Source organism: Megalobrama amblycephala, linkage group LG20 (genome assembly GCF_018812025.1).
Source record: "Megalobrama amblycephala isolate DHTTF-2021 linkage group LG20, ASM1881202v1, whole genome shotgun sequence".
Taxonomy (NCBI): Eukaryota; Metazoa; Chordata; class Actinopteri; order Cypriniformes; family Xenocyprididae; genus Megalobrama; species Megalobrama amblycephala.
The window spans coordinates 21,374,160-21,401,108 of record NC_063063.1 but is presented as its reverse complement, the minus strand read 5'-3'; the positions used below and the strand labels follow the sequence as shown (position 1 = coordinate 21,401,108).

The 26,949-nt window shown below is 36.3% G+C and overlaps 2 protein-coding genes across 4 annotated transcripts in view; one reads left to right on the top strand and one right to left on the bottom strand.

Moving 5' to 3' along the window:
* afap1l2 (actin filament associated protein 1-like 2) overlaps positions 1-26,949 on the top strand; it is a 45,742-nt gene that overhangs the window by 5,067 nt on the left and 13,726 nt on the right. For all 3 annotated transcript variants that reach the window (XM_048170542.1, XM_048170541.1, XM_048170543.1), the window contains exons 2-4: positions 14,239-14,367; positions 18,805-18,870; positions 19,900-19,979. In XM_048170542.1, the coding sequence (XP_048026499.1) occupies positions 14,239-14,367; positions 18,805-18,870; positions 19,900-19,979 (275 nt within the window). The remainder of the gene's footprint in view (positions 1-14,238; positions 14,368-18,804; positions 18,871-19,899; positions 19,980-26,949) is intronic.
* On the bottom strand, positions 21,910-25,988 carry LOC125255368 (kelch repeat and BTB domain-containing protein 13). Its single transcript, XM_048170545.1, has one exon. The coding sequence runs from the start codon at positions 23,520-23,522 to the stop codon at positions 21,972-21,974; it is 1,551 nt and encodes a 516-aa protein (XP_048026502.1). The 5' UTR covers positions 23,523-25,988; the 3' UTR covers positions 21,910-21,971.

Genomic DNA, 26,949 nt, shown 5'->3' with positions numbered 1-26,949 from the left:
AGATCGAGACATTAATACTGGCTGCCCTTGTGTAATGCCTTGAACATGGGCTGGCATATGCAAATATGTCATACATATTAATGATCCCGACTGTTACGTAACAGTCGGTGTTATGTTGAGATTCGCCTGTTTTCCGGAGGTCTTTTAAACAAATGAGATTTATATAAGAAGGAGGAAGCAATGGAGTTTGAAACTCAACGTAAGTCTTTTCCATGTACTGAACTCTTGTTATTCAACTATTCCGAGGTAAATTCAATTTTTGATTCTAGGGCACCTTTAAATGTATTTATTTATTATAAATGTCTTTAAATCAGTAGTTATATACTGTACTTAAGTTTTTTATTCAATTACATAATTTGCATTGCTTTATGAGATGAATATTTAATTGCCTTGTAAAAGACATTTATTTTTAATCTATGTAACAAACTTTTGTAGTAAATGTAAATGAGCCCAATTTATTTATTTATTTACTTATTTATTGCTATTCATTTATTCATGCATTTTATTTTTTATTTTAATATTGAAACAAAGTTAAGTAATGTTGTGATTCATCTTGAAGCTGGTTTGGTTCTCTTTACTGAGGAATTTTTGAAATCCCTATGGAGAAAATGAATGAGAAAAATACTTCCGGAACCAAGACTGCTGAAAAAGTGGGCGATCACTGTTGTGCTCAACAGACTCACAGAGAACAACAGATCTGATAGTTAAAAAAACACACCAATCTTCAACTCAGTGGTAAACTGCTCTAACTTGTAATCTGGCTACTCTCAAGTTGGCCATGTTTAGAGTGTAATTTGCGCAACAATGCTATCGCCATATCTGTATTTAAGGGTGGTTAATTCAGGCGTGGAGGTTGTGATTTTGAGATGGCTTGATAATTCCATGCTTATCTCTTAGCAGGAGTGTCAGTTGTGATTTGTCCAGGGTTAAGATTGTCAAGTCTGAGCCGGCCAAATAATGCAGTTGAGCTGGTTGTAATTGTGAGTCAGTGCTGTTTCAGATCCTCTCTTGCTCAAAGCTGTTCCGTTTGAGATTTCTGATGCAGACAGAACAAAGACAGGTTTGTTTTTGTTATTGTTTTGTTTTTCCGTTGAAGTCTTGTTATGTCTATTGCAGCACAAAATCTCAAAATTATCAGCCAGCACAATAACCGAATAACTTACATCAGCATTCGTGAGAAGTCAGTCACAGTGTGAGACAGAGTCGTGGCCGCCAACTGCTGCTGGCTGTGTTGTGTGTTTGAAGTCTTATCTTATATGATTTCAACTGTATGTCCATTTTCCAAGTAAGAATTGCAAGAAGTAATGGTTTGAAGTTGGTCCACTAGATTTGACCCATATTCATGGCCCTTCGGTGGCCCGGTGTAGATAAAAATTAAACAGCGTGAACTGAGTCCTTTCAATCAGACATGTCATCACTCATTTATCCTTCACTGAACCAATGAGGTCAGAGGCAGCGTGGCCAAGTGAAACAGAGGTGAGCCAATCAACAGCTGGGCTGAGAGAGTTACGTTAACATGTGCACAGCCAGTGGAAAATGACACCTGTTTTGCGAGTCGTGAGAGGTCATATAGTATACATGCTACAAATTAACACTGCTTATTAAAATGAAATTAACATTAATGCAATGTTTATGTAACCTATTCCGTTTGCATTGTTGGCTGCATTGTTCTTTATACTAGATGATGCTTATATAATAAAATTAGTTTGTGAACGTTGTGCCTATTAAAATTGACTTTGCTACCATTTAAATCAATGAATTTTCTTTTTCTCACCAATACTGCATTTATTTGATCAAAAATACAGTAAAATCAGTAATATAAAAATTTGAAATATAAATTATTTGAATATATTTTAAAATGTTATTTATTCCTGTGATGGCAAAGCTGAATTTTTAGCATCATTACTCCAGTCTTCAGTGTCACATGATCCTTCAGAAACAATTCTAATATGCTGATTTGTTGCTCAAGACATTTCTGATTATTATCAATGTTGAAAATAGTTGTGCTGCTTAGTGTATTTGGGAGTGTAACTCTGAAAGCTGACAAAAAACTATTAACAATTAAAGCTAAGAATATTCTCTTCCAGGAAAATGGGCCCAAAAATATTAATGATTAATTTTTTTGCACAGGGGTGTATTCAATTTTTTTGCCAATAGCAAGTAGCAAATCATGTTTTTGCTGTGCTATGATTAACTAAAGACTTTGGCCATTAAAAAAAATAGCTCAAGCCCTTCACTACACCCCACCATGCAAAATGTCTTGTTTTAATTGGAAACATGTCAACACTGGAAGGAAAACTGTGTCAAATCATTTCAGGGGATCTTTAAAGTGAGTCAATCCAGATGAAATTGCACTAAAAACAAAAGGTTATCACTAAATTTGTTGCTAAACCATTTTCCTGACAACTTTAAAACTTGGTCAACATTCATGCATGTAAATGGAGTTAATCTTTGACATTTTTCAAAACATTTGCCATATAGTCTTTTTCACAATAATCAATGTTTCATTGTTCCTGTGTAAATATTAAAGAGACATAAGCACTGTGTGAAAAAGCACTCCCTATCAAAACAAATTTGCAAAGCTATATATATAATCATTTCAATACGATACTTTGAAAAATATCGCTAATTGAGAATACCACGGGGGGGAACTGGCGTATGGATTTTTTAAAATATTATCTCATAATTTTTTGTCCATCTATTGAAAGTCTAAGTAATCAATATTTTCAAGTTTCAAAAAGTACAGGACACATCATAAGAATCGAGCGGTTTAATCCGAGTTATCTGAAGAGCCAAGATAGCTTTAGATGAATTACATGATTTAAACAGTGCTTTAAGTTTTTCAAGTATTTCTAACAGTAGTAATCAGGTAAGAAATACTAGGCTACAGAAACTGTAAAAAATCAAATACAGATTAATCCTTACAATTAAAGTCACAAAAGTTATTCATTCAAGAAGAGCAGTGAGTTATTTTCTTTGTCTTTTGTTGTTTGATTAGCATTATTGATACAGACGGCCGAATGCAGAATGCAAAGATATAATAAACTGAAACACATCCATTTTAAGTTTTGAATACTAGTCAAGACAGGCATTTTGACATAATTTTGTGTGTATTTGACTGTTTAAGCACAATAAGCTTAGAAAAAAAGAACTAATTTGGTATGCACAAGCTGTTTGTAATACACATAATAATCAACTTGTACATTATGTATTATAACAAATGCTGGCAAAGGGCGCCAGCTGCCTGGTGATTGTTGTTGTTACACTTTACAGCATGATCAAATCCTTGTTTAATGTTGGTCAAACAACATTTAATTCACATTTCCACATAATCTGTAATATTTGACATTGTGCTTCACTTTGAAAGATATTTATTTAACTGAATATAAAATTCATCCTGCTAAAGTTGCTACTGGGAGTGGCTGTGTTATACGCCCCTAGTTGGCGGGTGTTAAAGTACATACATACAGTATATATACATACATACATACAGTATATGGACAGGTCTATTTTTGCTGTGTCTGAACTGTGCACATTACTGTGTCTATGTGGGGAACGTGCATAGACTTTGTATCTATGTACCTTTTTTTATATCTGAGGGGTTTGGGTAATAGTGTGTTCCTGTGGTGAGTGACTCGTTCACACAAATGAACTCCGTTCCATTTCAAATTAAATAACACTGCATGTGAAACTGTCACTGGTGCTCCAAAACAGTTATTCATAATTATCATCTGTGCAGTCAAAATGCTGTGCCTGTAATGAAGAGGAACAACGTAAACAAATAAAACATATTGTCACAAACAAGGATATATTTCTAAGTCCAACTACAATCACAGCCAAGACCCAAAAGTAGCACAGCAGAAGTATTTGTGAGAAAACAGCAAACTGGGGAGGGTTTCTAAGTTTAAATCATTGTCTTTTGTGTCTGTAGACAGTTAGAAAGGAGAAATGGGAGAGGCTGTGTGAGAAAAGTTTGTTTTATGCCTCAGTTTCTTTTTTATTTTTAATTAAAACGCAACAACATAAAGTCAACATGAAATATTATTTTTGTTTGCTTTATGCATGTTCCTGCTCTTATTGTGCATAATTCATCAGTGCACAGTTTTTTTCTCTGTAATAATTTATTAAAATGTACTTCCTCCACCTCCACTTCCCATTTTGGCTGAAGTCACAAATCCCTCTTACTTTTCAGTCCCTTTCCTAGAACAACCTACTTCCTACTTTTTATGGTCCAATTGTCATTTGGAAATTGTTCAATTTGCTTAATTTAACTGTATCAAGTATAATTTAAGTCTTTTGAGCCACTTTTACTTAAGCCATTGAAGTTTTGTTAACTTAATTGTATCTGTGATATGAGGAACAATGTACTTCCAGGCTTAAATAAAAATATAAGCACTATTTAAATTACTTCTCTGCCATTGAAACCACAAATAACTGTAATGTCTTGTTGCATCACTGCATCAATAGGAAAAGAATTATAGTAATATAAATGAAGTTCCAAGCGCCCAATCAAAATGAATACTAATCACCATAATGGTGACAAAACCATTAAAATCGATTTATGAAGTCAACTTATGTGTCGTTCTCTCAACATTTTCAGTTGTATTGTGTTTGGCTAATGTTAATGAATAATATTCACTTTTTGTTCTAATATTTACATTTTATTTTATTTCAAGTTTATTCAGTGAAGTTTAATTTAACATTAAAAACAATGGTGTGTATGTATTGTTTTATGGAGTACTCAGGGTGATTGACACAGCAAATGTCTCTAGAGTGTTGATTTTCCCTCTATGAGATAAGATTTAAGGCCCAGGGCAGTTTAGTCATGTTCAAAGGAATTGCAGTGCTTTTCAGAAGAATAGATGATGTGGTGCATAGCTGCACCCACACAGGGGTTTATGTAGCCAAGAGTTCTCACTTCAGTTTTTACTGTAAAGATTCAATGGCTCATGTTTAATGTAAATTATAAGTATTCAATCAGAGACCAGACCCATCATATGAGAAACCTTTGAAAGACGATTAGCCATGTTAGCAGTCTTTTCATCCAGGAGTTAAAAAGGTTGTTCTTTTGTGTGTGTTGGCGTATAGTTTGAAGATGCTGCTCTTCTCCATGGATTATAATACAATATTAAAGTAGTCAAATGTATTTGGCCATAGGTCTCTGCAGATTTCATCCATAACTCGGTCTCTCTCCGAACTTGTGATTATAAATGGTCCAGACAAAAGAAAACATTTTGGCTCCTTTTGATAAGAAGTAATTGTAGGAAATGGAATTTGTATCTCAGGTTTTCTGAACAATCTGATTTTCTGTTGCCAGTGGTTCTGATTGCTTAATCTAAATAAACTGAAAAGCATAAAGTGGAGCCAGCGGGCGAGACCGTAATGCAACATTCCTGAGTTGAGACATATATTAGGCCATATGTGGCAAAATGTACTTGTTGCTGAATGTTTGAGAGCATGGGTGTGATCAGCATTATGCTGAAATGTGACAGTATGCTTTAATTTATGTAGTACAGAATTATATATAATTGGTGCAGTTTTACTGAGTAATGTCATTTGGGTGTGCACGTATATATTTGTTTAAGTAAAGCTTCATTGTGGTTTTTACGATTGAGAGGAAAAGAAGCCAGACTATTATATTATGATGTCTCATTAAAACATGATGAAACCAGTGAATAATTACCTCTTTATTTCTGGTGGCGTTTAAAGGAGCTTGTGTGTTTTTGTGTGGAAGCAGTTCTGATTATGTAGCAATTTTGTTTAGATTATATGTTTACTGGCAAAAATCATCAATTAACAGAGTTCATGGACTGTGCTGTTCATGCTGAGTATGTTAAATCATATACACTCAAAAAAAATGAATTGTTGGATTTACTTAAAAAAGAAGTCTCAAGTGGTTCTACACAACTATATTGAGTAATTTGTACAAATGACAATTTAGTCATCAAAATTTCTTTAGTAAATACAAATCATTTGAATGTCACTGTTACATAATATTTATATGTGCAGTTTACTTAATAATGTTATGTTTGTTATGTAAGGTGAACACATTTATTGACTTAATTTACCTTATTAAATAAACTATTTTCTCTACAAAATGCACTCAAATAACTCATTGAACAAACTCAATTGAATTGAGAGCAGGAATTCCATCCTAAACATGTTAAATGAGTGCTCACAGCCTAAACACAGACAACACTCTTCTGCATAATGGTAACCACAAAATTCAAAAACATTACAGAAAATCCTCTAAATGTCCAACATAACTGAACATTAAACACTAACATAAACTAACAACATCTTTCCCTTTACTGAAAAACACATGAAATAACACTTTACTCTCTAAATTTATTCTCCTAATGCAGTCCCTTGCAAAGCATGCTGGGAACTACGGATCCACTGCTCAGTTAGTTATGTCAACATTAATTTGTGCATTTCACTCAGCAATGTGAAGTTGACTGAACAAACACTTACTAAGTAAAGCTGACAATACTCATTTTTAGTAGAAACAACGCAGCTAATTTATGTTCATGTAGTTACATGTAGTTAGTTTTTAAAGGTGCCGTAGAACGTCTTTTTAAAAGATGTAATATAAGTCTAAGCTGTCCCCTGAATGTGTCTGTGAAGTTTCAGCGCAAAATACCCCATAGATATTTTTTTTTATTCATTATTTTAACTGCCTATTTTGGGGCATCATTAAATATGAGCCGATTTAGGCTGCGGCCCCTTTAAATGCCCACGCTCCCCGCCCACGGAGCTCGCGCTTGCCTTAAACAGCATAAACAAAGTTCACACAGCTAATATAATCCTCAAAATGGATCTTTACAAAGTGTTGATCATGCAGCATGTCTAATCGCGTAAGTATGGTATTTATTTGGATGTTTACATTTGATTCTGAATGAGTTTGATGGTGCTCTATGGCTAAAGCTAATGCTACACACTGTTGGAGAGATTTATAAAGAATGAAGTTGTGTTTATGAATTATACAGACTGCATGTGTTTAAAAAATAACTACAGTCTTGTCTCCGTGAATACAGTAAGAAATGATGGTAACTTTAACCAAATTTAAAAGTACATTAGCAACATGCTAACGAAACATTTAGAAAGACAATTTACAAATATCACTAAAAATATCATGTTATCATGGATCATGTCAGTTATTATCCCTCCATCTGCCATTTTTCGCTGTTGTTCTTGCTTGCTTACCTAGTCTGATGATTCAGCTGTGCACATCCAGATGTTAATACTGGCTGCCCTTGTCTAATGCCTTGAACGTGAGCTGGCATATGCAAATATTGGGGGCGTACATATTAATGATCCCGACTGTTACGTAACATTGCAGTTTTTCATTTAACATGCAAAAAGGGGTATTTTTAAAGTGTCATGGTTATAGTAGTGGACAAATATGGCATTTTTAAATCTAAGGGTCAGATGGTGGAAAATGTCCATTAAAAAAAAAATTATGACTGTTAATATTTATAAATAGATCTTAAATAAAATAAATAATAAAAAATGAATTATATGATTCTTATAGAATATCAAACATTAAATGAACATGAAGTTAAAGGAATAGTTACCTAACCCAAAAATGAAAATTATTCCATAATTTACTCACCCTCAAGCCATCCTACGTGTATATGACTTCATAATCGGAGTTATAATAAAAAATATCCTGGCTCTTCCCAGCTTTGTAATGGCATTAAATAGTGCCCAAGTTTTTGAAGCTCGAAGAGGCGCATCCGGTAGGTTAATAAATGCCTTCTAAAGCGAAGTGATGGGTTTTTGTTAGAAAATATCTACATTTAAGTCTTTATAAACTATAATTACTGGCTTCAAGCAACAGCTGTACACCGTTTCACGAGAGAGGGTGACCTCTGACCCGACGTATGATGTAGTACTTACGACGTATGCGCTTTAATTTAAATTTTTAAAGAAGGACATTGTACAGTGGTTATTTATTTATAGCAAGAGCTAGTGAAATCAATTTACTTAAAAAATCTGTATAGTAAAGATCCATGTTTGACTTGTGTATTGTGTATGCAGCATATTTATTGACCTATGTGACATTTAGTGTTTTTATGGAGTGCTCTTTTAAGAGGTATACAACAGATCAGTGGTTCTGTTCTGCTTTTCTGTGGTTTCAGGATGTTTAGTGTCATCTGTTCCCTTTAAACAAGAATAGAGAATGCAAAAGCAAACACCAAATAACATGCCACCACTGCGGTGATCGCCCTCCCACATGGCCGACAGCCCGTCGTTTTAGAGATTGAGGGTTTGACTCTGGAATCAAATAAATGATGTGCTATGACACGTCGCCTTGAGCTGAGCTAAGTATATGAGCCACAGCTGGAGCCTGGCTGTATTTTAAGTGTCAGACAGGAATTGCCTTTAAAAATCAAACCACTTAGGACTCTAACGCATGCCAGAGCAGCATCAAAATGCTCCTCGTCCACTCGATTTAAACTTGTGTTTATTATGTCAGCTCTGATACAGCAAACGCTCTGTGGCTTTGATTCTGGGAAGAGTGGTGCTTAACCTTACAATTTACCATCAGCATGTGTCTAAAATCAGTTCAATAAGCACTCAAGACAAACAAGCACAGCGACAATGTACATAGAATGAGATGGTTTTATTGAGGTCTTCCTCGTTCCATCAAACACTTGCTCAGCATATCAGCCGCAAAAAGAATTTCTTTGTCTAACTGCAAACTGAAAGTCCAGAAATAGTGTAGGTCTCAAAACACCACCAGACACCTTTATTTGCAATCATTGTTTGTCCTGGAAGAAGGAAGTGGGGTTTTTTTTTTTTTCACATCAGAAAGAAATTTCCCTTCTCTGCTGCAGTGTTAGCCACACAGGTACCCTCAGCACAAAGATCTGTCCTCGCCCTCATTCCTTCAATCAAAGTCAAATTGTTGATCATTTTTAAGCATATTTTGTGACACTCTGCCCTTTTAGTCAGTGACTGTTGTGTGATAGACAGTCTAACGTGTCACTGTCAAACCTAGGTTTCATTACTCTGAGGAAGTGTGAGCGGTTCTAGTGCTTACAGGGATGTAACATGCTCGTTCTCACCGTCTGCAGTGTTTAATGGGCTTGGGTCCAAACTGTATCCAACGGAAACTTGGCCCTCGTAGGACTAGAGTCAGCTGACTCCACATTCCCATGGTCCCTCCAGAGAAGGGCATCGAAGTCAATCTCTGAAAACACACGGCAAAGAAAATGTTTGGACAAATGCTCAGCTGAGCATCATGGGAAGAGAATACATGACAATATTAAAGGGATAGTTCATCCAAAATTTTAAATTCTTTCATTATTTATTCACCCTCATGTTGCTACAAACTAGTGATGTGCACAACGACTAATTTCATTAACGTTTAAAGGTGCCATTGAATGTTTTTTTACAAGATGTAATATAAGTCTAAGGTGTCTCCTGAATGTGTCTGTGAAGTTTCAGCTCAAAATACCCCATAGATTTTTTTGTATTAATTTTTTTTTTGTTGCGGCCCCTTTAATTCTCACGCTCCCCACCCTCTCCCGAGCTCTCGACTCTATCATTGCATAAACAAAGTTCACACAGCTAATTTAACTGCATTCATACTGCATGTATGCGTCGGATTATGTGAGTATTGTATTTATTTGGATGTTTACATTTGATTCTGAATGAGTTTGAGGCTGTGCTCCGTGGCTAACGGCTAATGCTACACTGTTGGAGAGATTTATAAAGAATGAAGTTGTGTTTATGCATTATACAGACTGCAAGTGTTTAATAATGAAAATAACGACGGCTCTTGTCTCCGTGAATACAGTAAGAAACGATGGTAACTTTAACCACATTTAACAGTACATTAGCAACATGCTAACGAACCATTTAGAAAGACAGTTTACAAATATCACTAAAAATATCATGTTATCATGGATCATGTCAGTTATTATCACTCCATCTGCAATTTTGCAACTGACCAGTCAGCTAGTCTAACCCCCTAACAAGCCTATAAGCAAGTTTAATTCTTATGTACTAGTTAAACATGACAGAAGAAAACAGAAAAGTTTTGTGTAGGCTTTCAAAATACTCCCTCACCTTGCTCATCTTCCGCGTGGACATTTTTCTGAACCCGTCGGGAGCGCCACAGAGAATATAAATGCATGCAAAATCTGAAGTAATATTAAATTATTTTGTTTTCTGTTCCAGCTATAGACTTTGACTTTTCAAAATAATATATTCATTTTAAAATCCCCCTGAAATCAAAATTTATTTTGAATATGTTAGTCTTAAGGTTTTGAATAAGCTGGTGTGTTCCAAAACAATGACAAAACTCGCATTTAGGAGATATAAGCATTCAAAGCTTACAGTCTCTCACTTCCGCTAAAATGGATCACGGATTTTCATGACATCACATCACACTTCAGCTTCTCATCAAACCTTCTGTCCAATCAAATGCTCTCTAGAATCTAAAGTCCCGCCCACTCCTACACTATAAACAGACGCTGAAGCTGCAGCTGAAATCGGTCATTTGTTCACACATTTACTAGTTTCTATATGGTACATAGTGTGCTATATAAAGAGGATAGGGAACGATTCAGACAGTGTAAATATGCTTTTCATTGACGCAAATGCAGTCCATTTTCACGTTAGTGTCACGTGAACCGCCAAAGTGCGAGCACAGTCTGCTCCAGTCCAGGGCCCTCATTTATCAACAGTGTGTAGAAAAGGTTCTATATTTTGCCCTACGAATGAAATTTAGAATGTGCCTAAGTACAAGAAAATCCTTATTATCACACAGTTCTTACGCACATGAGTAAGCAATCATTGTTGATAAATCCCACATATGTGTAAGTACCATGCTCGTTCACGTCATTAGCCTTCAGAAACTGAAACCACAAAATGTTCGGACTATAAACAATGCTATATTTTAAAGCAATATGGAGGAGAAATGGTTAGAGATTATGAGGAAAATGAAAAAAGGGGAGGAGCATATAGATATATCCCGCTCTGTCTACCTGTTTCATTGGAAATTTTGTGTGTGTTCAGATAGTTGGCAGTTCTTCGTGGGTGAGAAACCAAAAACAACCTGTGAATTCTTGTGAACATGATGTTGACGTTAAAGGTGAAGCCACAATCTGTTTTGGAAATGTTTGCTGTTTGCATCAAATGTATGTGCTAGAACCACATTTTGTAAACAAATTCCTACAAATAGTAATGCCATCAAGTAGTATATATTTTCAACTTTAAAACATCATTATCTTCATTTTTAGTGAACTAGCAGATATTGAATACACTGAGTACATATTGAACATTGAACACACTCCCATGTTATGTCCAGTGAACTTGTTTATTTGTTTGCCGTCTATCAGGGATTTTATCTTTCGTACAGGAGTTCTTCTCAGGAGCTATTTATGCATGCAGAGATGGATAGATGTTATCTGCCTCTGAGGGGGCGGCCAAGAATGTTCAATTAAATCCTGCCCTCCTAAGCTGTGACTTCCTATTGTGCTTACCATGTCTCGAAGCATGTCTTACTCTCACAGCTATTGCAGAGATGTTACTATTACCATTGACTTAGTAATAATAGACAGCAGCAGCAATGTGTTTGAAACTTATCTTGGTGTCCAATTCAAAACTAAATCAGATACAGATGTATATCTCTATGTGTAAAATCTGTTTCTTTTGCATGTTTTGCAATTAATCAGCAGTTGTTTTGCTGTTCTTGTAATGAGACAAATTAATTTTTAAAAGTATATGTATAATATAAATAAGGTCATAAAAATGTGTATGATTATAAAAAACCTAGTATCACTGCTTGAAATTTCAAGTCAACTATCTATACTGTATATGAATGTTATTCAGCTCATTGTGCATGCTAAAGAAAAGTGATTGTCTGCCTTAGTCATGGCAATGAGTAATCCAGTGTTACTGAAACATTCACAGCAAACTTTTATTATTTGATAACATTCATTCTTCTCTATCCATTGTCTGATCTGGATAGGGACACAGCTTGTGGAGAAAGACAGATATTGCCTAGTGTTGCATCACCAAACTGAATTGGGCCTGTCTGTCCTAAAGGGAGGGCAAAAACACTACCATTCCACAGTAAGAGGAAAGTAAACATCACTGTAAAGAGAAATATCAACATGGGTTGAGTAGTTTTATAGTTCATTGCACTAGTTTAGAAACTAAAGAAGTTTATATTTAACCAGTAAGTTACAAGAGGATGCATTGTAAATAGGCTAAAGAGTTTTTACAGCAAAGTGCACGCAACCTCTTTATCTCTACATATATTCCCAGCAGCAAAGGATTTATTAGAATGTATTATTAGCATTTATTATTATTTATTAGAATGGTTACTAAATTATGAAAATATTATGGACACACTTTTATTAAATTTCAGTATTTAGTATATATATATATATATATATATATATATATATATATATATATATATATATATATATATATATATATACAGTCAAACCAAAAATTATTCAGACACTAGATATAATTTTTTCTTTTTTTTTTACTAGTGGGTGCAGGATACTATAGTTCATTTATGTAAGTGAGGATAGCAAAATAAAGTAAACGGTGACATATTATACCCAAAAATTCTTCATAAAGCAGACTACCAGTAAAACTGATCAAAATTTGGGACCAAAAATTATTCAGACACTTTGACTTGACCATGTTTTGCTTAAATGTTATCTGACTTAATTGAGATAATTTTTTTCTGACACAGTTTAACTCTGAGATCTTGTCATATTTTATTACCATTTTTTTTAAACTATATATATATATATATATATATATATATATATATATATATATATATATATTTATATATGTATTAAGGATGTAATGGAAGTTTGTCCTAAATATTTTCATAATTAAGTAACCATTTTTGTATATTAGGCTTCTTATATTTAATCATTTTCAAAATATAAAATATTTATCAAAATAAACCTTATAAAATATATTCATGTTAAGGATTTCTTTTGGCCTTCATTTTTTTTTGAAATTATAATTTTAAAAAGTTATTAATTTTATGAAGTTATGTAATTAAGCAGATTTATATAAAAATATAGTCCCTGACATGTAAATGTACCTAGTGTTATGGTTAATAGCTCATCTATCTGTGATGTACAGTGATATGCACAACTACGTGAATGGATGTTGCACATTATAGCTGTTTGTATTTCTTGTATTTTAGCACGGCTGGAATGCCCTGTTGACCAATCAGCATCCTGGACTAAAAAATGGATACTAGAAATCTAATCTTTCATCCTCAGCTCTTTTGTAGCATTACATAAATGTCATTTGATCTCTGAAATTTTAAGTATGATGACCAAATTTTTAATGAACAGGAGAGTGACTGTTAGTAAGTTAATCAACAACCAGCACTCACTCATTTGTCCTCTATATACCACAAAACAAAGACAAATAGCGTGTTTTTATTGGACTAAATGGAATGTAATGTGGTTGAATGGAGGTTGTTTTTGCTTGCACCCGTGCTTTATAGCCTTATGTGGAGTTTTAATTAAATGTTAATGACACATATTAAGCTATACTTTCTGTTTCATTTCCTTTTTTGAGCTCTTGTCCAGTAAGGTCAGTTCTGTTGTAAGGCAGTGTGATTCATGAGAGGAGAAAAACAAAGCATGGCCCTCATAGTCAAGACTGGGACGTCCAGTTTGCTGCTGACCCCTGAGGGTGTGTGGGTAGAGTGACAAAGCCTCCCCATTCACACCAAACTGACTCTCTCCACAACCCATGACGTATCCTTGACCTTAACCTGCTGCTAACTAGCTTCACACAGACACAAAAGGATGTTGTCAACAGTTAGCATAACGTTCAAAATTAGCCAATAGAGCATTTTACATAATGAGGAAATAGTTTGTTTTTTTTGTTATGACACCTACTTGGTTTAATGTGTGTAATATACAGGAATACATTGTAGGTCTGCGAAGCACAGCTTGTGGCTTTGACTGGTACAAGTGGTTCACCTTTGTGCTATCAGCCGTTGGTAATTTTCAGCTGATTGAAAACTGCTTCACTTGAGTTACCAAAATGCAGATAATCCTGAACTTATCAAGCATGTATATTTCATTTTTACTGTGACTAATTTGTAATCAGTATGAGAGGTATTTACTCGAAATCAAGGTTCACAGTGCTGGAGATCTAATGCACTGACATGATGCTTTTATTTATTACTCAAGCTAACTATGTTGTGTGTGTGTGTCTGTGCAGTGCTGGAGCAGCTGTTGGAGCAGCTGCAGAAGTTCCTGAAGATCCTGGATGGAGAGAAGCTGAGTGGAAATGCCACAGTACAGAAGGGCCTCCTGAATGAGCTGCTGCAATCATACAAGTCTTCCAATGGTACATACATAACAACATAATGTCTAGATTAACCATCTAATTCTACACCAATCCTACTCATACTGTAATCTGCAAACCATTGGTGGTCCAGGAAGGATGCTAAGTGGTCTGTGAGTTGATTGGACCAAAGGAACCAACATTAAATGAATCAACTAATTATTTAGTACAATAGTTTGAAGTCGGTATGATTTTTTTTAACTGTTTTTGAAAGAAATCTCTTACAGTATGCTCACCAAGGCTGCATTAATTTGATAAAAATACAGTAAAAACTGTAAAATTTTAAAATATTATTACAATTTAAAATTTGAATATATTTTAAAATGTTGTTTATTCCTGTGATGGCAAAGCTGAATTTTCAGCAGTCATTACTCCAGTCTTCATTGTCACATGATCCTTCAGAAATCATTCTAATATGCTAATTTGGGGCTCTATAAACATTTTTTTATTATCGTCAATGTAATGCTGCTTAATATATGTACGGAAACCGTTATACATTTTTTCAGGATTCCATGATGAATAGAAACAGCATTTATTTAAAATAGAAATCATTTGTAACATTATAAATGTCTTCTTTTTTGTTTTGTTTTTTTATTAACTTAAGACATCCTTGCTAAATAAAAGTTACAAAAATGATAGTGTACATAATGATTATGTCTGCTGTTGGCAATTGCCAGTTTCCCACTAATTTGGGGTGTCCAGAACTTTTTTGTTGTTGAATCAGGTTTGGCACCTGAAAATGCCCATGATTTTTCTCTTCTCTTTACTAAAGTAGTAGAAGGTAGGGCTGGGTATTGACACAGATATCAAAATTAAATTGGATTGCGATTCTCAAGCTTGCAATTCGATTAGATTTAGATTGAATTCCATTTGATTCAGTATCGATTATTTTGGATATATATCAGGAACAGTACGTCAAATCTCACAACTAATGCTGTAAACTATACATGGACATCAGTTGGTACTACATTACTATAAATGCTCCTCTCTAGAATTCATTTTTCTAGCTTTTTTAACAGATTTCAGTAAGTTGTACTGTATCTTTCAACATACCTTCAGATGTTCATTCATGTTTATTTCGCACTGTAACTGGTATTAAAGTGGAGGAGATGATCAGTTCACGTGCGCTACAGCTATCTGTCACGCCACATTAAAGGTGCCCAAGAATGCTTTTTCACAAGATGTAATATAAGTCTAAGGTGTCTCCTGAATGTGTCTGTGAAGTTTCAGCTCAAAATACCCCATAGATTTTTTTTAATTAATTTTTTTAACTGCCTATTTTGGGGCATCATTAACAATGCACTGATTTACACTCGGCACCGCCCCCTTAAATCGCGTGCTCCCTGCCACACGAGCTGTCGACTATATTACAGCGCATTTACACCGTTCACACAGCTAATATAACCCTCAAGATGTTCGTCACGCATGCTGTATGCATGCTTCGAATTATGTGAGTAAAGTATTTATTTGGATGTTAACATTTTATTCTGAGTGAATTTGAGGCTGCCCTCCGTGGCTAACGGCTAATGCTACACTGTTGGAGAGATTTATAAAGAATGAAGTTGTGTTTATGCATTATACAGACTGCAAGTGTTTAAAAAATGAAAATAGCGACGGCTCTTGTCTCCGTGAATACAGTAAGAAACAATGGTAACTTTAACCTCATTTAACAGTACATTAGAAACATGCTAACGAACCATTTAGAAAGACAATTTACAAATATCAGTAAAAATATCATGCTATCATGGATTATGTCAGTTATTATTGCTCCATCTGCCATTTTTCGCTGTTGTTCTTGCTTACCTAGTCTGATGATTCAGCTGTGTGCAGCTCCAGATGTTAATACTGGCTTGTGTAATCCCTTGAACATTGGCTGGCATATGCAAATATTGGGGGCGTACACCCCGACTGTTATGTAACAGTCGGTGTTATGTTGAGATTCGCCTGTTCTTCGGAGGTCGTTTAAACAAATGAGATTTATATAAGAAGGAGGAAACAATGGGGTTTGAGACTCACTGTATGTCTTTTCCATGTACTGAACTCCTGTTATTCAACTATGCCGAGGTAAATTCAATTTTTGAATCTAGGGCACCTTTAAACAGCACCAAAACGGTTATTTATTGAATTTCGCAAGAAAATGGACATCTGAGACTGTTTCATATCAAAAGTAACAACGCACAAAGCTTATTGCCATTTATGAGAATAAAAAATGAGAATCGATTAAAATCGAGAAATTTATATTTTTACCCAGCCCTAGTAGAAGGCCCTCCAAAAATGACATATTTATGTATTTCAGCATATGCTTGCGTAGCACGATTGTTTTCATGGGGAGCAACAGTTATGTGCACATTTAAAAGAGAATCTGCTCTGTTCTGTCTTATTAAGAAGCCCATAATTTTGGTCCGTGCGTGCTTCTTTCTTCACACAAGCATGGCTGTAGGTTTTTCATGTTCTGGTCTCGGGCTTGTGCACTTCCTCCCCTGGCTTCAAACTGTATCATTTTCCAAGGCTGTTTTTATCCTCTAGGGACACTCACTTCCTTTTAGTAGCAGCTTATAAATAGCTTTCATTTCCATCCTCCAAATCCCAATCTGTTTTCACTGTACCATCGAAACATGTTTTTGTTTCATCACAGGGTTTTATTTCCCCTCCAAAAATATATCAAAGCTTTGTTACCTGTGGACTGCCATGCTCCATGTTCCACATCTTATCTTTTATGCTTAATTTAGTTCTTCTGAATTATTGTGAAGATCCAAAAAAAAAAAAAACGTCCTAAAATGTAAGCCCTGTAAATCCATCTCCCACAGGCTGGGACTAAATCAGCACTTTTATTATGATAGAATATGACCTCTCTATGTCTCCCACTGGCCCGCCTTTGATGTGTACAGAAGGAGGGGGCCTGGAGATGCCTTTGGACCCTTACACAAGAGAAGTGTGAGACAAAACTCTCACTGTTCTTCTCCATAATAGAAATCTATTACATGTTCAGTAAAATAAGTGAGAGATGAAAGCGCCCAGAATCTGAAAAAGCATTGAAAATGAGAAGGAGGGGGAGGAAAAGTCAAAGAAGTCCTAGAAGTTCCAGGCAAGGTTACTTGAGAGAGTATCAGAGAGTATCTTTACTCCAGAAAGTTCACATTCAATGGCCCCAAAAGTATTTGGACGTTTAGGCCACACATTAAATTTGTATAAATTTATTGCATAAATAAGCAAAGTTCCTCCAGTTCACAGAGGTGTCCTAGCAGAGTAACCACAGGTGTAGATCATCACATTAACTATAAACATGAACCATAAAAATGTCCAAATACTTTTTGTCTTCAATTCGAACAGTATATGTATTGTTTTGTCATTTAAAACCTACAGACTTCTTTTTTTGTGAAATGTTTTAAAGGTCCCGTTCTTCGTGATCCCATGTTTCAAACTTTAGTTAGTGTGTAATGTTGTTGTTAGAGTATAAATCAAATCTGTAAAATTTTAAAGCTCAAAGTTCAATGCCAAGCGAGATATTTTATTTAACAGAAGTCGCCTACATCGAACGGCCAGTTTGGACTACATCCCTCTACTTCCTTCTTTAATGACGTCACTAAAACAGTTTTTTGACTAACCTCCGCCCACAGGAATACACAAGAGTTGCGTTTGTAGAGTGTGTTTGTCGCCATGTCGTCGAAACGCTGTTATTTTCATCCCGCAGTCCAATCACCGGGTCTGATTCCGGCTCAAATTGATAGGGTAAAATTAAAGACATGTTTACAATAACACTGAGCGCGTGCATCTCCACGTTATGGTAAGAGGCGTGACCTTTCCGGGCAAGATGCGCTAAACTGCTGTCGAATCACAACACAGGAACCGCTGGCACAATCAGAACTCGTTACGTATTTCTGAAGGAGGGACTTCATAGAACAAGGAAGTCATCAGCCCGTTTTTATGACAGTGGAAACAGCGGTATACAGATAAGTAAATTATGTGAAAAATACTGTGTTTTTTTACACGCGAAACATGAACACATGTTATATTGCACACTATAAACACAATCAAAGCTTCAAAAAACCACGAAAAACGGGACCTTTAATTGAAATCTATGTGTGTGCTATATTTTTGATATGAACACAAAAGAAGATACTTTGAAGAATGTAAAAAAAATAAAAATACTATGGGATCCATCAACTGTTTGGTTACTGACATTCTTCAAAATATCTTCTTTTGCGCTCAGCAGAAAAAAAAAAGAAATTCATACAGTTTTGGAACAACTTGAGGGTGAGTAAATGATGATAGAATTTTGAATGAAACTTTGTATGGATTTGTATGACAACTTCATAAAAGTATTTAATTCTGGTCGGTAATGTCTCCAAATGCTTTTTGGGCTCCTGCTGCACAAACTGATATTATTAAAAATCATGGTTCAAATTTGTAATCCAGTATTTAATCATGGTTATTTTGCAGGAGGAGATGAAGAATATATCTACATGAACAAGGTCATCGTCACAGGTCAAAATCAAGACAAAACAGGTGAGTCTATAATGTTCACCAAAATGAACTTACAAAACTTCTGCAGGTGTGAGGATGAAAATGGCCGCTGACCTGCAAACATTTCTCTCACATATCACAGTGGTTTATCTTGCTGTTTGACAGTGCTGCTGTGAATGTGTCATGTTTAGGGGGGTGATTGGGTTATGGCTGAAGTGTTAAGCCCCCCTCCTCCCCCCACTCTTCACCATTTCCTGTCTGTTTCTCAGTAACTCCTGTCCTCCTCTCGCTCTTTCTGCCAGACCCCCATCTGAGGCCAAGCTGCTTTGTTTAGATTTCACTGAAGAATGAGAGTAACAATAAAACCAGACTTAACATTCACATTGCAGTCGTCTACACCAAAAAGATACATGCATGACTTAACTGCGGTGGCATTCTTTGATCAGATTTGCTAATGGCACCATTATAATAAATAACATTTTAAAAAGGTTTATCAGGAGAACAGCCCTTTGAATTTCAGTATCATGAAGAGGGACTTTTTACTATGTAGTGTTATACACAATGATTTCATTATTTCCTGCCTATATGTGAAAATGTCCACATCCTTATGTTATTTGTGTCTGATCAATAAATAAATATTATCTGCAATGAATCACTAATGTGAAACACAATGTAAGCTCACAGAGAAATGTAAGTGGTGAGAATTGAATTTCAGTGAAAAGCAGTGCTTGATGGTGTCCTGACTCCTTGGTGACTCTTAGCTCTTGCTGTGAGGATTTGGTATTCGCCTTGCGTTCCTACGGCAACCCAGATGTTACCGTTTGGAGAGGAAGTTGAAGGAATGTCTGATGGGAAGCCACTGAATATGGCCATCAGCTTTGAGAGACTGCTGCAAGCAATGCAGTGTTACCAGAATCAAACCGAACATCAGAAATATTACGTTTACTTGTTGCTTGAATGCGCCGTTCTTGAATGCTTCTTATTGCTGCACATAATGAACCCTTTGAAAAGTCTTGGATCTATTAATTAACAGCCACTGTTGTTCTGTGTGAAAATCTATATGCTCATCAGACCACAGACCAGAAGCCAATGGAGAACCAGGTAAACACATCTCTGTGAAGAACCCACCAGAGCCTCCTCCTCCCAGACCAGTGAGTGACCATCAGCATCATTTCAACCTCATTTAAAGGGATAGTTCACCCAAAAATGAAAAATTGTCATCATTTAGTTATCCTCATGCAGTTTCAAACCTGTATGAGTTTCTTTCTTCTGTTGAACACAGAAGAAGATATTTTAAAGAATGATTGTAATCAAACAGTCAACAGTAGCCTTTGACTTCCATAGTAGGAAAAAAATACTATGGAAGTCAATGGCTACTGTCAACTGTCTGGTCCAAAATTCTTCAAAATATCTCCTTTTGTCTTAATGAAAGAAACTCAGGTTTGGAACAACATAAGGGTGAGTAAATGATGACAAAATGTCATTTTGGGTGAACTATCCATTTAAACAACAGCACAAAGACACTGAAACAAAAATCTCATAAAAATCTCAAAAAACACATATTCATTTCCCACCCAATGTGTCTTGAGATGTTAGTGAGACACAAATGCTATAGTAACTATATGTAATCTACTATTAGGGTTTTGGCGATATAGTATATTGAATAAAAAAGATTTTGCTGTTGTATTATTAATATCACAGTCATTTTCAGTGTATTTCAATTGATTGAGTCAAAATTCAACGATTCAGTGATTTAAGAATAATCAATTCAATAATAATTATTAATATTGTTGTTGTTATAATTTGTTCATTTAGTGAAAAACTCTTTGAAAAAAATATTTTAACTATATTTTTGCTGTATTGTACTTTTATTACATATTTTTATTCTATTAAGCTATTGAGTTGCAGTCAGTTTGGTTGAAAGGAACCATTGCAGAGGAAATATATATTGTGATGTACAGTATATTGAATATTATCAAAAGTATATAAAATTTTTGATGTACATTCTGGCCCGGTTTCACAGACAGGGCTTAGATTAAGCCAGGATTAGGCCTTAGTTCAGTTAGGGCATTTAAGAAGCTTTTATAAACATGCCTTAGGAAAAAAAAAACATGCATCTTGACTAGACAAAACAAGTCACATGTCAGTGCAAGTTGCTTTCAGTTAAAACAACGCAAACATGCATTTTAGTCTAGGACTAGGCTTAAACCTTATCTGTGAAACCGGGGGGGGGGCGAAATCTTATATCGCACAACCCTATCTCTTTTTCAATCACACTAACTAATACAATGCAAGACACTGTGGTCCTGCTGTCCTTTATTGTCTGCTGATTAATTCCATTTTGGCCTTTTTACTTACCACATATCTGTTATGTATCTGTTTCCCACGCTTAAAATGCTGTGTGTTTTTGTTTATAAGCCACACACAAGCCAAATAGCTAGTCTTGCAGGTCAATAATGAATTCTGCCTTGATTAGAAACAGTAATCACCCTAAAAGATTACATTCATTTGTTTAAATGAGAGAAATACGAGGAAGTAAAAAACGTGAAGACTTTGTAGCTCCTGTATCAATCCTAGGCTGCTGTGGGAGTCTGCAGTCAGTCAGACATACAGACAGACAGGAGGATGGAGAGCATTAAAGCTCTCCAGCGAGAAGACTTTGAACTTCAGACCCATCTGCGGGGTGCTGGAGCTGATTAACAGCAGCTGCACAAGCGATCGGGGAGCTGTTTATAGAGGCTGGAGAACCGCAGTTAGAGCATGAACACGTGTGCGTATGCATATGTGTGGGAACGAGAGACGGTAGAAGTGTTCACACCTATTAATTTGTTATTTGCCATAAACAATATTCATAGAGACAGTTGCTTTTATTTATTGTTTATAACATTAGATGTATTTGTGCATTTTATTTATTCGATAGGGAAAGTATACTCAAAAATGAAACAAAAAAGGAGAAATATTTAATGTACCTGCCTCTCACTTTGCATTTCCCCATTTTACAGTGTACAACGTATTATTTAAAATGTCTTCCTTTGTGATCAACAGACATAAGAGTGTGAGTAAATAATGACATAATTTTCACTTTTGAATGTACTATTCCTTTAATTACAATTGCAAATGAAATAACAAATTGATCAACAATATCACAATAGTGGATGATTAGCCTCTACCAAATCTTCCACACATTCCACATTGGCATTCATCTCCAGTGCTTCCTCTGCATCACGTTCCTGCTGTGTATCTGCGTTCTTGGGCAGTCTGAGTAAGCAGGTCCAAAGCGAGCCACTTTTTGGAAAACCCGTCATCTGTCTGCGAGGCTTCCACTTGTCACCACAAATTACATATTCCAGGGTCAAACTGCGGTTGACGGTGAACGCAGAGTTCCCCCTCACCATAGCCGTGAAGAGGGCACCCCTGCTATTGACGTAGTGTCCTGGCATGGCCGTCCATTGACCCGTAGTGATGTTGTAGCAGTCCATGAGGCAGCGCAGGAAGTCATCACATGGGCCGTTCCTCATAACATACAGGTTGTCGCCATGAGCCACCATGCAGTGTCCGTAACTCTGAGGCTTGACCATAGTGGTGACCAGTGTCCATTCGTCATTTTTAGGTGCATATTCATAAATGTCCGTTGTATCCGGAGACTTCCAGAAACACACAAATATCCTACGCCTGGCAACAGCGCTAGCCGGCGCAGCCACAGAACGGGGCGCATTCTTACAAAATTTCCACGCACCTGTGGAAACATCACACGCTTCTACTGAGGACATAATCTTTTGGTTGAATTCACCTCCGATGGCATACAAGTGTCCGTCATGACCCACCAGGGTAAAGTTATACCTGGACTGCTGAGGACCATCAAACACACTCCAAGTGTTGGTTTCTGTGTCATAACAGAAGCTTAAGTCCACAGTTTGTTTACTAACTCCCCGTACTCCTCCAACGATATACAACCGGTTCCCCTCGACAGCCACCCCGGCCATGGAGGTGCTGGCATCTGTTGGCAGATCAGTCAGGTGTTTCCAAGTACCCGGTTCCTCATCGAGGTAAAACACCGTCCTGTAGCAGTCCTCCAGCATCTTCATGGATGGAGAATGAGTCGTTAGAGCGACAAACGATGTTGGTGAAAGAGACTCCACGTAGCAGATCAGCTCCTCTGGGAGTGCCTCGATAACGTCTTGCAGGTCGGTGTAAGCATCGCGAATGAACACGGCAGCGCTCTGAAACAACCTCCACAAGCCGTACACCGCTGCCGTGTGGTACAAAAGAATGCAGTTGTCGGTATCAAGAAGGTCTATCAAGTGCTGGACTAGAACATCCACTTGGAGGAAAGCTGCACACTCTGCGGCCTCCACAATCTCCTCTGGGTCTCGTATAGCAGGGCACTCACCTCTGGAAACCGCCATGGCAATGAGGAAACCCCTCGCTTTCAGGCCTCCCTGCAGGTGGAACTCGTTCAGCTGGCTGTCCTTCATCCCAGAGCGGAAGAGAGCACGGAAATACTCACAGTTTTGCCCCAGGATGGCTCTGTCTATGGTGAAAACGCTCTCTTCTACCCGTACTCTCAGAGCTCCTGTAGACTCTTCTCCTTGTCCTTCCTCATTTCTGTGCCTGCTCTGACTCAAATTGCAAGGAGGCCCCATAACACCAATATCCTGCCTGTCCGTACCCAGATTACTCTGTACACGAACCATAAAGTTAGACTACATTCAAGTTAGTTTGTTTCTGTTCAAGGGTTTGACCTGTAAACACAAGTGTGCACATACTGCAGACTCACAGCTACTTGCCGCACTAAAAATAGCGACACACTAAAATAGCGTAGAGGCCACAGACTTCAAAATAGAAGTGGGAAATTATCGGCACTAGTAACTATATTCCAATATAATGCTGAATTAATGCAATTTAAATGAAGTTAATTTGATTAAACAATTGAATTAAATAATTATGCAGTCATTTTTTCCACAGTAGACTTATAGTGATTGATTTAATCAGTTTTAGCAGTCTTTTCACAGTACAGCCTGTCTGTAATTGACTCGAATACAGAAACCCATAAATGAAGCGATGACAGTAGTTCAGAAAGCCACTCCTGTTTTTTAAATAAAGCTAAAAAGATTATTTTCCTCCAGTACCCCTCTCTACCTCAGAAGTGTTACGTTTTTTCTTCACTGAATTTTTTGGCATGGGAACGGGGGATTTTCCATGTTCTGGGTGTTCTTTTGGTCTCTTGCCCACTTGCATTTTTTCACTTTTTCTGTCCCAAAGACTGGTGCTTCATCATTATTTATGCCTTAGACTTGAAATGTTTCCTATATAGACTTTTAAGGAGAAGATGGTGTGATTTGTGGATTAGAATATGAAAACAAGTCTGGGGTGGAGTTCAGTCTCAACATACAGTACTAAGATTTTAGGATTTTTCTTTTGCTCACAGAGATTTTTACAACCACTTAGCAGCATATAAACATCTCTCACTGTTGTCATGGTTATTCTGGGATGTGGACATGGTCTTGATCCTCGCCAGTGGCCGGAGAAGAAGTGAAACTGAGTATGTCGCTACCCTGAAATGCCTTCGCTTTCTTTTTTAAACATTTTCAGATGCTTGAGAACTCAGCACACTGTTTTCTGTTTCAAAGATTTTATGTTGAGTGTAGGGTGGGACGAAGTGAGAAATGTGGGGCTTGTGAGTTGATGTGGGTCGATGTGAGAAAAACAATTCTTTCTACTCAGTTCAATCAATATTTTCCTCCTGTGTGGGGCTGTTCTTATTTTCCCACCAAAACCCTAATGTGTATCATCGGTCCCTCTTGAATGTGTCGTTCTGCATCACTTATAGCAGTGGAGCCTCTAGCAAGCTTTTGCATTCAACATCCGTTGTCCTTGACCTCCAGTTGTTTATATATATTCCTTGCTATAACTTAGCCTGCCTGTTCGCCTCAGTTCTGCTTTTGAGGAGCACAAGCACGTCAATTCAAGCAGGAGGTTTCAATCAAACCACTTAGTTCAAGTAAAATGCAAGCGAGAGGAGATTTTCCCAGCCGCTTGTCTGTAACCTCTCGTCATCATTCAACTTTATGGTTCACAAGCTACCGCTAACCCTCATCAGCCCTGTGTGTCTATAAGTGTGGGGTTTTTTTTTGTGTGATGAGGAGAGGATCAGTGCTCTTTTTGCCCAGGGGCTGTCATTGCATTGTGGGTATCAGTAGGGGAATTTAGTAATGTTATGAACCGGCTGATTTGGGAAACCTCATAGCTAGCTCCACACCCTTTTAAAACCATTACTCCTGCAGGCAAACACGTGTGGAATTCCTTTTCTAGCTGAGCAGGGCTGAGGTCAGGAAGAGATCAGTTTCGAGGAAGAATCCCCCTTCGGTCAGAAAGAAAACCCACATGAAAGACAGGTGCAGAAAGGACCGGGCAGGCTCATCTCTGGGGAGTCCTTCTATCTGAGTCATATGGGATTGTATTAGAGATGTTCAGCTCAGATTCAGCATGTGCATGTTTGTGCTTTGCACTTTGTGTGTTTATTATCTCTGCTGAAAAGATTTTCATGCTGGAACAGGCTGGTTTTTGGTGGTCTAGCTACTGAACCAGCATAGTAATGCAGCTAATCAGCAAAACTTAGAGAAGCTATTTGACTAGTATAGTGTGGTGAAGCTGGCTTACCAAGGATGTTTTGCTTGTTATTCCTTTCTGAAATTGACTAGTTATACCTGGTTATTCCTGCTTATTGTGAACAAATTACATCTATGTAATATTTAAGGGTGTTCTGGTAATCGTTTTATATAGTTTGATCAGTGGTTTCTATAAAGACCGATCAGAAGAGCCGATCAGATGATGCAAAACTCGTGAGACAACTTTTTCTCTGCAGCTGAAATTTCACTGGTCTGGCAGTTCTGCGAGGTGGCTGAAAAGGACAATAAATTTTTAGTTATTGCAGAGACGTTGCAATTACAGCAACCATACAGCAAAGACAGCAAGAAAATAGGGCTGTGCGATTTTAGTGCATTTCTTTCCTTCATAGCGGTGTGCTTTTTTTCCTCCCTAAAAGCCCAAACCCAATGTCTATATCAGCTAAAAATTATTCAGACACTAGATATAATTTTTTAAATATTTTTACTAGTGGGTGCAGGACACTATAGTTCATTTATGTAAGTGAGGATAGCAAAATAAAGTAAACTGTGACATATTATACCCAGAAGTTCTTCATATAGTGGACTACCAGTAAAACTAATAAACATTTGGGACCAAAAATTATTCAGACACTTTGACCTGATCATGTTTTGCTTAAGTGTTATCTGACATAATTAAGATTAACTTTTTCTGACACAGTTTAACTCTGAGATCTTGATCTGAGAGTTAGAGATCTGATATATATATATATATATATATATATATACTGTATATATATACAGTACAGTCCAAAAGTTTGGAACCAGTAAGATTTTTAATGTTTTTAAAAGAAGTTTCGTCTGCTCACCAAGGCTACATTTATTTAATTAAAAATACAGTAAAAAACAGTAATACTGTGAAATATTATTACAATTTAAAATAACTGTGTACTATTTAAATATATTTGACAAAGTAATTTATTCCTGTGATGCAAAGCTGAATTTTCAGCATTGTTACTCCAGTCTTCAGTGTCACATGATCCTTCAGAAATCATTCTAATATGCTGATCTGCTGCTCAAGAAACATTTATGATTATTTTCAATGTTGAAAACAGTTGTGTACTTTTTTTTTCAGGATTCCTTGATGAATAGAAAGTTCAAAAGAACAGCATTTATCTGAAATACAAAGCTTCTGTAGCATTATACACTACCGTTCAAAAGTTTGGGGTCAGTAAGATTTTTATTTTTATTTTTTTGAAAAGAAATTAAAGAAATGAATACTTTTATTCAGCAAGGATGCATTAAATCAATCAAAAGTGTCAGTAAAGACATTTATAATGTTACAAAAGATTAGATTTCAGATAAACACTGTTCTTTTGAACTTTCTATTCACCAAATAATCCTGAAAAAAAAATATTGTACACAAATATTTTGTACAATTGTACACATTAAATGTTTCTTGAGTAGCAGATCAGCATATTAGAATGATTTCTGAAGAATCATGTGACACTGAAGA

Excerpts from the sequence above, each read along its gene's own strand:
- LOC125255368 (XM_048170545.1), bottom strand. The coding sequence starts at position 23,522 with ATGGTTCGTGTACAGAGTAATCTGGGTACGGACAGGCAGGATATTGGT.